General features: G+C 39.4%; 1 protein-coding gene across 1 annotated transcript in view; it reads left to right on the top strand.

Annotated features, from left to right (window-relative positions):
* The window catches only part of tut7 (terminal uridylyl transferase 7), a 16,282-nt gene extending 1,944 nt beyond the window's left edge, over window positions 1-14,338 (top strand). Inside the window, exons 3-29 of the mRNA XM_032516093.1 lie at window positions 104-258; window positions 659-775; window positions 925-1,102; window positions 1,281-1,369; window positions 1,753-1,804; window positions 1,926-1,995; window positions 2,111-2,237; window positions 2,368-2,487; window positions 2,566-2,682; window positions 2,830-3,007; window positions 3,335-3,999; window positions 4,231-4,381; window positions 6,064-6,150; window positions 6,316-6,416; window positions 6,692-6,749; window positions 7,558-7,661; window positions 7,762-7,851; window positions 9,329-9,442; window positions 9,758-9,835; window positions 9,945-10,122; window positions 10,425-10,472; window positions 10,562-10,653; window positions 10,742-10,857; window positions 10,960-11,141; window positions 11,327-11,400; window positions 11,874-11,934; window positions 12,716-14,338. Of these exons, the coding sequence (XP_032371984.1) occupies window positions 104-258; window positions 659-775; window positions 925-1,102; window positions 1,281-1,369; window positions 1,753-1,804; window positions 1,926-1,995; window positions 2,111-2,237; window positions 2,368-2,487; window positions 2,566-2,682; window positions 2,830-3,007; window positions 3,335-3,999; window positions 4,231-4,381; window positions 6,064-6,150; window positions 6,316-6,416; window positions 6,692-6,749; window positions 7,558-7,661; window positions 7,762-7,851; window positions 9,329-9,442; window positions 9,758-9,835; window positions 9,945-10,122; window positions 10,425-10,472; window positions 10,562-10,653; window positions 10,742-10,857; window positions 10,960-11,141; window positions 11,327-11,400; window positions 11,874-11,934; window positions 12,716-12,774 (3,461 nt within the window). The 3' untranslated portion in view covers window positions 12,775-14,338. The remainder of the gene's footprint in view (window positions 1-103; window positions 259-658; window positions 776-924; window positions 1,103-1,280; window positions 1,370-1,752; window positions 1,805-1,925; window positions 1,996-2,110; window positions 2,238-2,367; window positions 2,488-2,565; window positions 2,683-2,829; window positions 3,008-3,334; window positions 4,000-4,230; window positions 4,382-6,063; window positions 6,151-6,315; window positions 6,417-6,691; window positions 6,750-7,557; window positions 7,662-7,761; window positions 7,852-9,328; window positions 9,443-9,757; window positions 9,836-9,944; window positions 10,123-10,424; window positions 10,473-10,561; window positions 10,654-10,741; window positions 10,858-10,959; window positions 11,142-11,326; window positions 11,401-11,873; window positions 11,935-12,715) is intronic.
* Window positions 14,339-17,684: the final 3,346 nt, after the last annotated feature.

Genomic DNA, 17,684 nt, shown 5'->3' with positions numbered 1-17,684 from the left:
GTGTGTGTGTGTGTGTGTGTGTGAGAGAGACATATACATATTACAGATTAACTCTATCACCATGAAAAGCATGATCAACACATGTATTTATTACTTCCAAAAGGGAGAAGACGGAGAAACAGAAACAAGAATAAAGCTTATGCTGAAGAGAACAGGGGCCCAGTGGTTGAAGAGTCCACACTCTCCCCCAAAGAGCTGCACAGCCTACAGCAGGCGGAGAGGCGGCTTAACCGAGATGAGATCTACAGCCTGAAGAAGGTACAGGCTGTCTGTGTGGTAGCCCAATACACAGCCTTATATAGAAGTTACTTTTGCTCTAATAATTTTCAGTTTATGCATTGTTTCATTCATTTTTTCAGTCATAGTATTGAGTATTTCACTGTTTTCTGATGTTTTATAGGCCAAGTGATAAATTAGAGCAGAGAATCTGCAAATCAATAGGAACAATCGTTAGTTGCAGACCTAATTTGCTTTAATATCTTTTAAGAGTAGTTAAACCTGATTAGGCATTCTATTTTTGATTTAAGTTGCTGTTTATGAAGTACTTTGGACTTAAGAAGATCTGTAACAGTATAATTATTGCAGCTGTTGTCTAATGTCTGTACTTTCCTCTTTCTTTTTTTTATTTTATTTTTTATTTTTTTATAAATTGTTTCAGAGATCCCATGGCAACCCTGGGGCACTTTACACCTGCGCTCTGTGTGATGTTCTGCTGGAGTCTGTGTCTGACGCTTACAGACATATTAGAGACAAACGGCACAAGAAAAGGGCCAGGGTAAGGAATAGTCTTATTATACAAAACACCATTTAGATGATTACAGTAAACGTTTGTAGACTGATGATACTAACATACTGCCGTTGTGCAGTTATAGTTTTTATGCATTAAAAACAGTGTTGAAACCCTTTGCTTGTTTTTGTTTGTAGGAGAAGCAAGAGCAAGTGATGCTGACTGAGATTCTGCCTCCTGGTCCAGAGCAGGTCAGTGCAGTAAGTGCTGCACTAGAAGCTGTTGTCCAGGAACACGGGATGAATGACCAGGATGTTAAGACGAGACAATGCGTTGTCTCCGTGATGCAAGACCTCCTTCTGTCCGTCCTGCCTGGTAAGTCACCCATGGATGAAATATTTGTTTGGGCACACAGACAAGATCTGAATTCATCCTGATTATGATATTGCTTTGTAGCAAACATGATGTTGGCTCTTAGGCTTTATGTCAGTTCATTACTATGTATCTTATTTTCTAATGTTAACAATTCCATATCTTTTTCTCTCATATGTAGAGATCAGGCTCAGGCTGTATGGATCATCTTGCACAAAGTTTGGATTTAAAGATTCAGATGTCAACATTGACATTCAGTATCCACCTCACGTGAGTAGCCCAGTGTGAGTTTGATAGTGTGAAGTTTTTTTTTTTTTATACTGTTTTCTCACAATTTTTCAATACCATTCCCACACCTCAGTAAAAAAAAAAAGAGGATACAACATAAACAGCTTTTATTTACAGGTTGCAGTTCAGACTGTTGTTCATATTGTTAGATATTCTTCACACCAGTATTACTTAATTGCAATCGTAGAGTAAAGAAAGGGACAGCATTACGGTTAGCAAAGTGTTTACTTTGCACTTATTTTGCATTTATGTTTAAAAGTGACTGTTTTGTGGATGTTGTGTTAAGTAAGACACACCACATTCATATGTCCTTTTTATATTGTATTTATGTCATATAAAGACTTTGAAATGGAATGCATTCACAGATGCATCAGCCAGACGTCCTGTTGTTGGTCAAGGAGAGCCTCGCTGTGAGCTGTGAGTCACCTCTTACTCATGTAACCGTGATTGTTAAAACAAAACAATTCCACAATAGGAAAATCAGTCGTGTGCTGGGCTGACATGAGAGTTTTACATTTTAATCTTGTTTTGTCCTCAGCTATTTTTGTTGATATGGAAGCTGATTTTCATGCCCGGGTGCCTGTGGTCATCTGCAAAGAAAAAGAGAGGTGGGTTTCTCCAAGAGTTGTTAACTTGCTGGATTATTTGCATGTCTAATTTAGGAATTAAACTCTGTGATTTACATTAAAGAAATTACACTAAAACTGTTTTTTTTCTCAACAGTGGCCTGATGTGCAAAGTGAGCGCAGGGAATGAAAACGCGTTCCAAACAACCTCTTATCTTTCTGCTCTATCCAGTCAGGAGGCTCTCCTCCTCCCACTGGTTTTGGGCCTTAGACGCTGGGCCCAGGTATGTATCCAGTTGAGACCCTGACTTGTTGCTCACATTAGTCAGGCAACTGGTAAAACCTGCTCAGCACATCATTATTTTTTTTTTGAATTTTTTTTATTTTTTAAACTTGTTACTGCTTCTGGCCTAGATCTGTAAGATTGACCGTGCAGAGGAAGGTGGGCTGCCACCGTATGTCTTCGCCCTCATGGTTATCTACTTCTTACAGCAGCGCAGAGAGCCCATCTTGCCTACCTACCTGAAACAAGAGGTGTGTTGTAACCTGAAAGAAAATATACAGTATACATTTCAGGATTGGCCATAGCTAACTAACTGCTTTTGGATTAAGGTGTTTTTGAATAGCAGGCTGTCGGACTACAATCTCACGCATGTAGAGGATGGACATTTACACTGGGCTTCTTCCTCCAAAGAACAGCCAGCAGATGGCTCGTGTATAAAGGGAAAGGTAATCATGAAGACACTAATGTAGTTTTTTTTTCTTAGAAAAGCCTGTTGGTTCCTTTTATTTGACAGTTTGATATATTGATTTTATAGTTTTCTTTGATTGAAGTGATGATCGTGTAGTTTAATTACTGTTTGTGTGCTCTTGCAGGTTCCGCTGGTGTTTCAGAGCCCTCACCCGCCTGTGGAAGTCGGGCTTCTCTGGGTGGAAATGCTTCGCTTCTACTCGCTGGAGTTCAACCTGGCTGACAATGTAATCAGTGTACGGACCAGTCCTGTCCTCTCCCGAGAGATAAAAGACTGGCCAAAGAAACGCATCGCTGTGGAGGGTTCGAAACTTTCTCATTTTGTAGACTGAATTTTAAGGTTGCTTATTTCCAAGTTGAAATAAACAATAAGCAATGAAATGAAATGCCACATTTTCTATTTCTCGTTCCATGAGTTTGATTCTATCCCAGCCATTAATGGAATACTGTTGATTTTACAAGTGGAATTTGGAGGTTTTGATGATATGCTGACTCCAAATGCTACCCAACCTTGTCTTTCAGATTTTTATATGAAGAACACATCTACATTTCTGTTGAATACATAAAGATGAATTTCTCTTAAATGGTTTTAACTGTAAGTAATGTCTTTTTGTCTGTTTCTGTGTTTAGACCCGTTTGCTGTTAAGAGAAATGTGGCTCGCACAGTGAACAGCCAGCAAATGTACGAGTACATCATCCACTGCCTCAAAAACACATACAAGTACTTTGCACTGCCACTCAACATGCCAGCGCCTAATCATAAGACAAAGGCAAAGCGTGGAACCATTCAAGGGGCAAAGGACGAGACTCTGACTGAAGAGACTGCATGCCTGTCAGGTTCCAGTCAGCTCAGTCTTCAGCCACAACATGCAAATCAACCTAAAGCTGTAGAAAACGGTCCTGAAGACTCTGATTGCATTATTGAGGAAGAGGAGGAAGTTGAAGAATATAGTGACTCAGATGAAGAACGAGAGAAGGAGAAAGAGGACCGGGGCAAAAGCAGTGTGTCTGAGGATGAGGATATAGATGTGGACACCCATAACAGACATCACTTGGACAGCTTCACCACAGAGGATGAGGAGATTTTCCCAGTGGACGAGATCTCGGGGGAGGAGCTTTTGTCTGATGAGGAGGGTCCAGATTTGGACACACCTGGTTCAATGGATGAGGAAGAGTTGGGTCTCTCACCTCAACCGTTAAAGGATACAACTAAGTATGAAGGCCCAGAAAATAAAGGCCAACAACAGAAGAGATTGTCTTATGAATTCACCAGGCAAGCTTTCACCAGAGGCAAGGTAAGTGTAGCCTCCTATTTGTTTTCACTTATGGACAGTTTTTTATGAAAGTAATTCCCCAGTTCTTATCAAAATGTTAAAAGGAATAACAATTTTCGTCTTTAAGTGGCCTTTTTAAATCTGTTTAATATTTAGGTTGTAGGTTACTGGAAGTTAAACTAGACAAGAAACTGTGGCAAATAACCCTGTTTTTGCATGAATCACATCTTAAATTCCTTTTATCTCTCTTAGTCACACATGGTGGTGTGCAGCTTGTGCAAGCGTGATGGCCATCTGAAGAAAGACTGTCCGGAAGATTTCAAAAAAGTTCTGCTGGATCCTTTGCCCCCAATAACACCAGAGTTTGTTAGTGTCCTTAACAAAGTCTGTGAGCAGTGCTACAGTGAGTGATACAGTATGTGATTGCATGAGTATTTTCTGACATATCGTTCTGACATCAGATATCTAAGTCATACTAATTTTACTTTAAATTGATTGAAAAGCGGTATTACAAGGGAAATGCCATCACACAATGAAAGAGCATGTATGTATTTTTCTTCTTTTTACACAAAACATAGTTTAAATTAAGGCATTTGATGGCATTCTTAAACATATTTGAACATCAGGGCTAAATCTCCTCAAATTAAACAGTAATAAAACCGAGGTTCTCCTCATTGGCACCAAATCCACTTTATTCAAAACAGACAGTTTTTCTCTCACTATTGATAACTCCTCCGTTTCACCCTCGCCCAAGTTTAAGAGTCTGGGTGTCATCCTTGACAGCACACTATCCATTCAACCCCACATCAATAACATTATCCGGTCTGCCTACTTACACCCACGAAACATGAATCGCCTCCGCCCCTCCCTTACCCCCCACATCCTTGTCCACAGTCTCGTCACTTGCCGTCTAGATTACTGACGGCAACTCTTTCCTCATCTGCCTCCCTCACAAAACCCTCCATAAACTTCAACTCGTCCAGAATTCCACTGCCCGCATCGTAAGTCAAACCCTCTCCATCCACCACATCACTCCTGTCCTTCCGCGGCTCCACTGTTTCCCGGTCCAGTTCTGTATCCCATTCAAAGTCCTGTTTGCATTCAAGGCCATTCACAACCTTGCCCCCCCCCCCCCCCCCCCCCCCCCATATTTGCCTGATCTCATCCAGCGTCCAACTCTCTCCCGCTCCCTCAGATCATCTTCCTCCATACACCTGTCTGTCCCCTCCGCCTGTCTCACCAACTGTAGCAGAACATTCAGCCGCTCTGCTCCCTGTCTCTGAAATTCATTACCACCCCAACTTAAAGACATTGATTCATTCCTCCGTTTCAAATTGCAGCTCAAGACAAATGTATTTAAAACTGCCTATTCCACTTAATGTCCATTGCTCTATCTCTTTCTGCTTTGGTTATTGTTGTATACTTATTTTTTTGCTGTTTAAATTTTTGCTTTTTAAATTCCTTATGTATCCCTGTACGGTGTCCTTGAGTGCAGAGAAAGACGCCTTTTTATAAAAAAAAAAAAATTAATTATTATTAATTTTGTTAAATTTTTTTTTTTTCTTAAGTTTGTTTATTCAGATTTTAGTAACATATTTAAATCCAAATTCCAAAAAAGTGTTCCAAAGAGTCAGATTATCTGTACCTGGCCCAGATGATTTATGAAGACTATGGTTAGCTGCTCCTCGGATCTCTGCTGGGTAAATCCAGACAGCTAGCTCAACTATCTGTCCAATCTGAGTTTTCTGTTGCACAACCAAAACAACTTTTCAACGTACACGTTCCATCCTGAAGCTATTTTGCAGCGGCGCTGGAGCGATTGTGATTAGTTTAAAGACATGTCAATAAACCAGAGCACGTTTCTGTCAAATCCCGCAATGCTGTGTAGAATAGCCAGCCAGCAAGGCTTCAGCAGTGATGAACCTAGTTTTCACAAAGTGCGCATTTCTTTCCAATGACATCCTCTCAGTCTGCCTCCATATTGACCACTATTGTGTGGTATTATTGCCATAATTACAGTTGAAATCATCAAAATAAAGTGGTTAACTTTGGTCAGATCTGATGATGGATCTGTTTCTTTTTTAGCTGACTTTGCCCCAGATGAACTGGAAGTAGGTGTAAGAGAGCACATCCTTCAAGACCTGGAGACCTTTGTCAGACGACAGTTTCCTGGTAAAGTAAACCACCATCTTCACTGTTTAGCATCTTTTAGTATTTCCGAACTTAAATAAGCATGATGATAGTACATTTTATTCAATTGTCCATTAACCACTAAGATGTTATAACGGAGTGCACACGTATGATGAAACTGACAACTCATGTTTTGTGATGGAACAGGAGCTAAGCTCCAACTGTTTGGATCATCCAAAAATGGCTTTGGCTTCAGACAGAGTGACCTCGACATCTGCATGGTGCTTGAGGGACAGGAGACCATAGATGTAAGTAACATTTAAACTTATTACAAGTACTGAGACGTAATTTATGTGGAAATATACAATTTTGGCAACCTGACCAAATTCCTAATTCAGAAACCTGAATGTGTTTATTAGTTTATTGAATTGAGTATTGTATGGAAACAGAAAACAACTTTTGTTGGTATTACATGTTTCTGCTTCAATCATTTTGAGAATAAAATTGTGAGTCATTTGTTAGTGTGATTCATTGTAATATCTAATCTCTAAAACTGAACTCTGCTCATGAATGTCTTCCACAGGATGTTGACTGCATCAGCATCATTGAAAGCTTGGCAAGACTGCTGAAGAAACATCCAGGTAAGTAATAAGTCAAAGCAGTTTTTTTTTGTAGGCCAAGATCACAATCTATGCCGCATACAACACCCTTTACCCATCAGGCCTTCTGTTCACATAAGGAGAATCTCCCCAAAGAACCCTTTTTAACTTTGGTTAAACAATACATTTGAGCTGACCCACCTGTAAAACTGAACATTTGGTATTTATGTTCTTCCAGTGGCTCACAGGAGGTTCTAATGATTTAGTAAAGGTTTATTAAAGAATGGCTGCAAGCTGAGAAACTATTATTACTTAAAGCGTGACTCTCGCTAAAATGCAACATAGGATCTTCTTGTGAATGTATGTCAAACCTTCGTTTAAAAGCATATTTAGAACGTAAGCATTACTTTGAAGAGTCACCATATTCTCTTTTTTTTTTTTCTTTCCTCAAATGGTGTTTTGAATGGGAGACCTAAGGGCACATCAACGCTAGCCTCAAAATAGCTATTTTTAAAACACTAAGAAAGCTTGACAGAAATTAAAACTTTGCTCAAAGTATCACCAGGGTCTCTACACATGAAGTCCAGCATTGAGAACATTGTTGTTTACGTAAATTGACACTTCTGTCCTAAATATGCTTTAAAATGAAAGTTTAACTCGGGTACATTTACAAAAAGATCCTAGGTTGCATTTTGGCGAGAGTTAAGCTTGTCATGGTAATAAGTAATTTAAGGAAAGCTAGTTGTCGAATAATGTTTTTTTTCAAAATCCTCCAAAAGTAAGATTTATAGATCCATAAATGTCAAGGCATCCATTTTTATCTGTTTCCACATCTGCTCCCTTTCACAAGGTCTGAAGAACATCCTGCCCATCACCACAGCAAAAGTACCGATTGTGAAGTTCTACCATGTTCGCACCGGCCTGGAGGGAGACATCAGCCTCTACAACACCCTGGTAAGGCTTTTACTCCCTCCATTTTTTTTCTTCCCATTTTTTTATTTTGTCTTAAATTTGCTATTGAATAACTTGTCATGCTTTTACACATCTTTTTCAGGCCCTGCACAACACAAACCTGCTAGCTTCGTATGCCGCCATTGACAGAAGGGTGAAGATCCTCTGTTACGTCATGAAGGTTTTTGCAAAGGTGTGCTTTCGACACTCAAGGTGTCTTTGTATGTCTTTGGTGTCAAATGATATATTGCATTACAGTGTTTCCCACAGGTTATAATTTACTTGTGGTGGTGAGTGGTGCAGGATGTGGTGGCACATGATTTCTGGGTTCAGTAAATACTAGTCCAACGGTTTATGAACTATTTAATGTTATGTAGCCTAGTCATTGTTAATACATACTTTCAGAGTAAATAACTATTAACAAATTAAACATATTGCGCTAAAATATTATACAGATGAAGTGTAGCCATGATGTGCTTTGTCAAATAGTGCCCTAATACCGTACCTGAAGTCTCTTTCCCGAAATTCAGCCTTGGTTCAGAATTACAGCCACTAGAGCCAGTCCCATAATGAGCTTTCCTTAGGACGTGCCATTTCTGTGTCTGTAGCTGTCAAGGGTGGGGTGGCCTTGACCAACTGCCACTTTCCTCATTTGAAAGCAATAATGTCTCTCTCTCATGGCTATGCCAAATTTTCTGGGCGGGCAAAACAGAGAAAGGGGAGGTAAACAGATTCCAGATCGCCCATCTGAGCTTTAATTTTCTCATAGGCAGAGCAGGATACCCAGGTTTCGGTTTACACATATCGCCATTTTTAACCGCTGGGTGACCAAAGGCAAGCTGTGGGAACGCATATTAAAAACCTCAAAGTGAAATTTTCACGCCATGGGACCTTTTAACCTTAATACTTTTATCCATATAGAAAGTTACATGTTATTAAAAATTTCAATACTGTTTACTCCTAATTTCTGTTAAATCTTATAAGACTAAGTCTATTTAAAGTTCAAAAAAAGTCTGTAATTTTGTTTAAGTGTTTTTAATTCGTGTTTTGGGGATCGTAAACACAGTTTTGTAGGCTACTGTACTGTCCTTGTTGCATTCATTAGGATCTCATTTGAAGATTTCTGTCATTCAAACAACTCTGAGTTGTAGTTTAAAACTGTTACAGCCAACATAATAAAATCTCGGGTTTTATTCGTGCTCAAGTCCCTAAATACATGGATTCAGGCATGGAGAACGAGAACTGACAGCTAAATTAGCAACTATTAGCTCGGTTAGCCTTTATCTCGATTTTAAAGATATAGAGAGGAGGAGACTGCTGCAAACATGGGTAACAACCAAACTGATGAATGACGTCCAGAGAGCTCTCACAGCGGTGTTGCCGTGGCATTTCTACGCTTTGTGAATACAGTTAATCCCACAGAAGGACCAGCAGCAGCAGCAGCATGCTACTAACGATAGCCTCTGAACCTGAAGTAAAGCTTTGACACTGTCATGCACGCGGAGCGCGACTTAACAAGGGGGACGGGCTGGAGGCCACTGGTCTGTGTGCGCTGTATAAAATATATTGTTAATTGGGAAAAAATTTAATTTGGATGTAATCTACCTGGCCGGTGTATGGGAAACACTGCATTAAGTTTTACCATGATATTTCTTTTTGTCCCATTACAGATGTGTGACATTGGGGATGCTTCACGTGGTAGCCTCTCGTCCTACGCTTACACCCTCATGGTGCTGTTCTTTCTCCAGCAGAGAAACCCACCAGTTATCCCTGTGCTGCAAGAGGTACTGGCATGTATAAAATAAAAAAAGGTTAAATCTCTTTTTCCATTTTAAACTATCCCAGAAACTGTATTTTATCCCTCCAGTCTGAACACAGTTTTAGTGTAAACTTGTAAAAGCAAACTAAGATTGACTTTATTGAATCTCTTTATTCTGGCCTTTCTAAAATCCCAGATTTTCTCATTATTTTGCTATTTGACATCCCAAACTCCAGATTTTGGGCCTTTTCTATAGAGAAAATAACTTTATAAAAATGAAGTTATTACACTATTGCCAAGAATATGCATATTTTCTGAACGTCTCAATTGATTGTTTCAGATTTATGATGGAAAGAAGAAGCCGGAGGTGCTCGTTGAAGGCTGGAATGTGTACTTCTTTGATGATCTAAAATCCCTTGTGAGTGTTTTGTATTTTTTTACATATAAGTGCACCTGTAAACATTTTAATAAATATGCACATCACAGTGTCTTAATGCCACATTAATCTTGTCTTCTTCATGCTGCAGCCCAGTTGCTGGCCACCTTATGGGAAGAACACTGAGACGGTGGGAGAGCTGTGGCTCGGCCTGCTCCGCTTTTATACCGAGGACTTTGACTTCAGAGAGCACGTTGTCTGTATCCGTCTGCACGGCTGCCTCACCACCTTCAACAAGCAGTGGACGTCCAAATACATTGTCATTGAAGGTCAGCTCGTGTAACATATTCAGGCTCCAGACTTATGTAAAACACAGAAGCATATAAGTGTTATTACACCAGGCAGTAAATTGTTGTGTCCTGGTTTAAACTTGTCTAACCACACAGGCTCTTTTAAAATGATTGCTTTGGTACTACAACATGCTGCTGTCCATCCAGTTTATAAATTCATACCACTGTTAATGATAAGTAATGTTAGTTTTGTTTTCTGAATCAAAATGACTTGTGTATATGGCTGCTGTAAAATATTTTTCATTATTTGTCATGCTTTCTCTTATCTGTTCGTATTCCAGATCCGTTCGACCTGAATCATAATCTTGGTGCTGGTCTTTCCAGGAAAAGTATGATTATTTCTGTCCGTATCTTGTGTTGTCTCGTTGTCTTTGGTGTCTTTTCTAATATATTTTATTATCTCCTGTTATCAAAACAGTGACTAACTTCATCATGAAGGCTTTCATTAATGGCAGAACAGTGTTTGGAACACCAGTGAAAGTCTTTCCTCCCGTGTACCCCAGTCAGATGGTTAGTTTGCTGTCTAAACACCACATTTGCACATGCTGGTGACATTATCCAAGCATTAAAATTGTGATTTGTCTTTACTTGTTACCAGGAGTATTTCTTCGATCCTGAAGTCCTCACTGAGGGAGAAGTGGCTCCCAATGATCGCTGCTGCCGCATCTGTGGCAAAATCGGCCACTTCATGAAAGACTGCCCCATGCGTAAAAAGTATGTATAATCACTGTACATGTCTGAATTTGTGGCAGTGTTTACGTGCAGAGGAAAGTCTGGCTACATGTTTGTTATATATTGTTTACATTTTTGGCCCAGGTCCAAACACAGGCGGGACTTGGAGAGAAGGCCAGAGCACTTGCGAGACACAGCAGAGGATCAGGTCAGACACAAGAGTGACCACTGGAGGAAAAGAGATTCACAAGAGGTGCGCTGCTGCTACCTGTGTGGATCAAGTTCGCATATCAAGAGGGACTGTCAGCTGTACAGAAGCCCTGCAGGTACTGTACAGGATTTTTTTCAATTGCATTAAGCCCTTCTAAAAGATTTCTTTTAACTCCATAGTTTCCTTTATATTCTACTGCATCAAAAATATAAAGTACAAGAAGTTATTATGCATTGATGTTATTCATAAAGATTAAGAAGGCGACTGACTTATTTCCTTCGTGTTATTGTCATTTGGCAGGAAATGTGAAGATGGATGGCTTTACTTCCACCCCTTCAGCCCACTTGAGGAATTTAAGAGAAAAGGAAAGACAGGTATGATCTCACCGCTCATTAGGGCTGCACAATATATTGTTTTTTTAATCTTTATTGCGATATTAACTGGCGCAATTGACACATTGCAAAAGGTTGCAACATATTGCAAAAAACGCTCAAGAGATTTAGTTGAAATTAAATGTCATTAATAAACTGCACTTTGAAATGTAATGTAACTTTTTAGTTGTGCCTTTTTATATTCAATTCAATGTCCAATTTGTTTAATAAAATGTTGGAAATGATTTCCTCACGTTTGTTTTAAATTCAAGCAATTTGATGTATTTGAGCAGAATACTGAATGCAACATTAATGCAAAACGGAGTACACTTTAATATGGGTTTATTTATTGCAAGTACAATTGTTATTGCAATATTCAATTTTCAATATCCCATTTGAATATTTTCTTCATAATGTGCAGCCTTACGTTTAACTACACTGCTAAATCTTAGACCCTGTTTATCTTCCTTTTCTAGGGTTCCCCTATACAAGAAGAGAAGAGAAAGCAACAAAATGTGATATTAAGTCCACAAGCTGGTATGTAAATTTACTCTTTTTTGCCTCAGTTGAAAAGTCTTAGGCGACGAGTCTTTCACTGTGACAGTACCTAATTGTCAGTGTCATTGTATAGCTAATTTAACATTTAAATGATTAAAAAAAGGTATTGTTTAATTTAAATGACTTCCTGAAATGTAAGAAGTGATTTAACATAATCATCATAAAAATGTTTTCTCTTTATGGATGCAGCTTTCCCTTCAGCAAATACATCTTTCCCTATAACCCCAACAACTTATTTGAGCCATAAATATGTCTATAATTCTGGGAGACAAGTTGCTCTGTATACTCTGTACTCAAGATTTAGTCTCAGTAAAAACAGCTGATGTTATTTTTTTTCTTTTTTTTGGGGGGGGGGGGGCGGGGGGGGGGGGGGGGGGTCTGACTGTCTTGTCTTAGGGCTGCTGAGAGAGAATGAGAGCAAGAAAGGTTCGCAGCAGGTTCAGATTCATCCATCTGTCTCTGGAGTCAGGATTGAACGTTTGCTAATGTTTGGGCTAAGGTTTAGCATTTTGCTCCTGTTTTTTTTCTTTTGTTTTCTATATAGTCAAACATTTTGTGAGTGATCCTAATTGTAGCCTGAAATGGTTCTGTGCAAATAAAGCAAATACAGCGGTCAGTTCTTCAGGATGAGGAAGTCTGCTCTTTTTTTGTCATTTAGCCTGATAAGAGAGGTAGTTTTTACATTTGTGAAAGTGTACCAGTGAAGGTTAAAAAAATGTTTTGAAATCAATTTTGATAATTGCATTCTTGTTCGTTTCAGGTAGCTTAGCCTGCCGAAATTTGGGTCGCTCTGGTCACAGGAAGAGCCCAGTTGAATGAGCAGCAGCTATGGCTACACAAACCACAAGGTTCTACTCTTGTCCCGGCAGACAGCGTCCCAAAGTCCAGAAACCATTGAATCTGAAGGGGACTGTAGGGCCAATGGGAGCCTGTTAAAAGCCAAAGCCAGGACGCCATGACTTGAAGCCAAATAGGGCCTTTTTATGTTTTTTGCCTCCCCCCTTCCCCCCCCTCCAAGCTCTCCTCATTGGAGGAGCTTTTTAAAGCTTTCATTTTAACAAGAGAAGCCATTTTGCATGCACCACATCTTTGTTTACCTACACTGCCAGTCAAGTTTTTTTTTTTTTTTTTTTAATACTCATCACGTCTAAAAGTAAGTCCTTCTGAAATGTGTTTGTTAATATCTTTGCTCTTGATCCCCATAATTGGGTATCTTTTGCAGACAACACACTATATATTTGTATTATATTTAAGGCTATTACTTTTTAACATTATTGGCTCAACTCTGTTAAGACAAAGTGTTTGTAAACACTGCTTCAGCTGTGAGTCAAATGGCCTGAGCGTATGGTATGGTGTATGGTGTGTTGTCTGCAACTTTAAATTGACTCGAGGTCAGAGTCCTCATCATGAAGGCCGTTTCAAATTAAACCAATAAGTCACTATCACTTCACTTAGTCTTTTATAATTACAAGTTTTTTTTTAGGATGAATTTCCAGTTATGTTTTTTAAAAAAAATTCCAATGTAGTTTGTTCCAAAACTTTAGAATGGCAGTGTACGTAATGGCCAACATAATTTTATTTTATTTTTTTAAAGTCTGTTTTAGTCCTCTGCACTGACGTCCAGCAGTCCGCCTCTCCTTCAGCCTTGAAAGCAGCTCAACCTACACTATGTTTGTGTGTCTCTGTACTAGAGAAACCAACCTGTAGTATTTTTTTCAGGATCATAGGCTTATTTTCTGAGACTGCTGATCCACCCCCCTATTTCATAGATACATACTGCCCCTCAACTATGTGTGTACAGAAGGCCAGTGAAACGACTCTCTGTAACCTATACGTGTTTTCACACATGCTAAGAAGTGTTCATAGTGCAAAAACATTTTAGTAAATATTGGACTATTAACTGAAAAAACCTAAAGAAATAACCGTTCCAGCTGATAGTTTACGCTGCTGCAAACACTGTTAATTTACTCCTGAACTAGAGGGGATCTCCGTGAAGAGATAAATGTATTTATTTGCCACAAAGGCTTCATTTTGTTATGGTGCCACAGATTTGTAGCTGCACTGTGCGAGGGTACACCCCCTTTAATTATGTTGCTGCTAGTTAAATGTCTCAAAGACCTGCTTATCATTCAACTTTGAATATGGACTGTCTGGCTTTACTGTTGTCCTAATATGGCTGACTTTTATTAAAATGTGGTGTTGATGGTATTATAATCACATTTCTCATTTTAAAGTAGCTTTCTTTTAATGTCAGCTTTATTTCCATTTCTTTATTTGGACTAAAATGGGAGGTTTAGTTTATTAGGAACCCCGATCCTGCCAGGAAACGTTGGCTTGCAATCCATTTTGTCTCAAATAATTAATTAAACTGAATCAAATCCCAGTGTGTTGTGTTTTTCAGAACAATGTTGATGTTACTGTTGGTACGCTCATACAACATATTAGTTATCAGTGATGTGCAACTCCCGGAAGGAACATGACAGTGCTGAAAGTCATGGGTGGATGGGTAACTATTTGTCTTAGCTTAATATGTTTTAGCCAGTAAACATAACTGGACTATAGTGTTTCATAAGAAACTAATTTCCTTTTGTGTTTACACAAGTAATGATTTCTATCCTGTCATAGCCTAGGAAAACCCTGACTAACTTCTGGCAAATTTGAGATTTCCTCTGCAACTGATAAGGATATTGTGTCAACCAGACTATGGTGTCATGTTTTTTTTTGTTATCTTTACAAGACCTGTATGACCCATAATCTAGCGCAGTGGCGGGTGAAAGTTCTTTATTGACAAACGAAGCTGACTGATGAAGTTGAAACTGCTGGAAAAGCCTTTTTTTCATAAATAATCCTCACAAGTATTCTTACAGAAGCATAAATTACTTATTGCAAGTTTTAAGAGTATTATTACAAGGAGATTACACCAGTGCTTATCATATGGGGGACCTTTGGACAAAATCTTATCAAATGGGCTTCCGTGGTATAATTTGTGTCCGTTCAGTGGTCTCTGGCCTTTCTCATTAAGGGCTCGTTCGCATGTAGGCTAAAGAGGACGAGAGCAGACGGCAGCAGCCGGGGCCGGAGACAAAAACCCGCGGTCAAGTCGGACACGTTTTCCTCCATCAGCCTTCAAAGCATATACAGGAAGTTATTAACATGATTACATGCTGTTTGATCATCTGTAGGCTACTTGTAGTTTGTAGAGATGTGAAGAGATGTCCCTTCTTATCCACGAAGATCGACTTCAACAGAGAAGGTGATCTAACGCTCAATATTTCAAAGGACACACATGCCCACTTTTGTGGTTTAGTTTTTCTGATCGCATTCAGTAAAAGCACTTGTTTTGATGACGCTTATAAATGATCAAGTAAATAAAGAAATGTTCCTACATTCTTGGCAAATTAAAGCATTCATAAAACGAATGAATAGCAGAGGAATATATTAGCCTATATATAATAATGTTTATTGTCACGCTGTTTAAGAGAGGGGTTTGATTATTATTTCATATAAAGTACTGAATACATGGTCAGCAACCATGTTAATGAAATAACTGCTCCAGGAAGCACAATGAGTTTTTTATAACTCTGTATACAATCAGCTTCATTAATCTTCCTTCTATCCTGGTCAACACACATCTGTCACATCCCATTTCATGGCGCACAACGCAATTACATTTTCAAACAGCCAGCTTTCCAAATACAGTGTGTGCTCTTGATGGATGTCACATTCCCATTGTCAAACCATTTTGCAACAACCCCGTAGCCAATTATAACAGGAAACAGTTTTACTCCATCATTCTCACCGGATGCTGTGACAGCGAGCGCTGCTTTTGTTATGTCAATGTAGGTCGCCCTGGAAGCTGAAATGATGCAAGAGCATTTTGATGCACTGATGTAGCACGGCAACTGGAATTGAATCCTCAGGCTCTGGTACCTGAGGGAATGCACATCATTGCTGATTCAACCTACCCTTTGTTGCTACATTTGATGAAGCCTTACATAGATGATGGGCACCTTACTTTTAGGCAAAGGCTCTTTAACACAAAGCTCAATGCAGCCCGTGTGGCTATTGAGCATGCAATTGACATCTTAAAGTCACGGTACAGGAGGCTCACATGAAGGAAGTTGCAAACATCAGTGCAGCAGTCACAACATGTTGCATTCTACACATTTGTTTAGATTCTGGTGACCGGGTGCATGAGGATGAGCAGGGTCTTCTTCTTCAACAGGACATTGAGGATCCACACCCACCACAGCCCAACAACCATGAAGCCTCTCATTACAGAGACATGATTTGTGCCCACCTTTAAGGATAAGATACACTTTAGTTTGAAGTCACACCCCCTTTATCCACCCTCTTTTATTTACATTTGTGAGCTGGTGTGCCACAGGGTGATGTGATGCACCTCAGGTCAAATGCAAAGTTCAAAGTAGTAGTACAATACTGCAAAGTTTAAAAGGCTCTAAGGAGGGTTACAGCAAATGTGTAAATGTCATTATAACCGATCTAATAACTTTAACTTTGAAACGGTTACTTTACAGTTTTAATCCTAAGGCATTTTGTTTTGAAGAGCTTCTACATCATCAAGACTTCTGCTGTGCCTCCGAGTGGCAGCTCATGGTAACTGGGTGGGAAGAGCCCAGGCTATTTACCCATGGAGGTCACCATTTTCTTTTCAGCTGACCTCCTTTTTCTTTTAGTTCTTTTCTTTCAATTCTGGCCTTACCAGTGACTCCAATGCAATCGTTTTCTCAGCATGGGGCCGGTGTGTATTATGAAATGATGTGGTGCTCTTTTTCTGTGCGGTATGTTTTGTAGTGGGGATGGCAGTTGAGGGACCAGGCTGGTGATCTTTGTTGTCGGATGGATGAAAAACTTCTGAGGGAGTTTGAGTGGGAAGGAGTGGTGATGGATTTTGACTTGGGAAGAGTGGTGTGGAAATAATGGTGCCGGGTGGTGCACTCCCCACCCCGGAGCCACCAAATATTTCATCCATTTGCTGCAAGAAAGAACAAAGTTTTAGTTAAAATCAAGACAGCCATAATTAGGTATTTTAACATTCCTTGTTGTAAAATTTTCCAAGTTTCTTCCTTATTTTATATAGTGTGAATGTGTATCCTGTCTGTGAAGGCATGTTCCAGTTTTTTGTAAAGGTTGTTTTGTTGTGGTTGTAGATGTGGGTGTGTGTTGTCTGGCTCGCTCCAGTAGCAGCAATGTAGTTCTGTGTGTGAATTCTGTACAAACATTGCAGTGTTGTTAAAAGCATTAACATTATGTTCTAATCCTTAGATTACAAACAAATTCACTGTACCTGTACCATGAAAATGGATGGAAGCTGCCTGAAGAGGATGACTGGAGTGTGGGTATTGCTATTTGTGGCTTTACTGCACAGAAAGAGAGACAGAACATTGCAAAGAATGGTCAACATGCATTTTCACATTCATGTTTGGCATAGTAAAAAGAGAATGTACCTTGATTGTTTTCTGTAGCTCTAATCTGCTCCAGCATGTCACTGGCATATCCGTTGTGTGAAAACACACAGATCAGTCATTTAAATAATTGCCATCCACATGTATAATGGTATTAAGGTAATTGACTTTTCTTTTTTTTTACTTTAACAGTTATCAGTCTTTCAGCTATTTCTCTGCTCACTCCAAGCATGACAGCACCCTGGCTATCCTCACGGTGACGTAAATTTTGTCCTCCATTGTTTGTGATCAAAACCAGGTTCT

Source organism: Etheostoma spectabile, chromosome 5, assembly GCF_008692095.1.
Source record: "Etheostoma spectabile isolate EspeVRDwgs_2016 chromosome 5, UIUC_Espe_1.0, whole genome shotgun sequence".
Lineage (NCBI taxonomy): Eukaryota > Metazoa > Chordata > Actinopteri > Perciformes > Percidae > Etheostoma > Etheostoma spectabile.
Note: the sequence above shows the minus strand (reverse complement) of the source record. Positions and strands in the feature narration are given on the sequence as shown.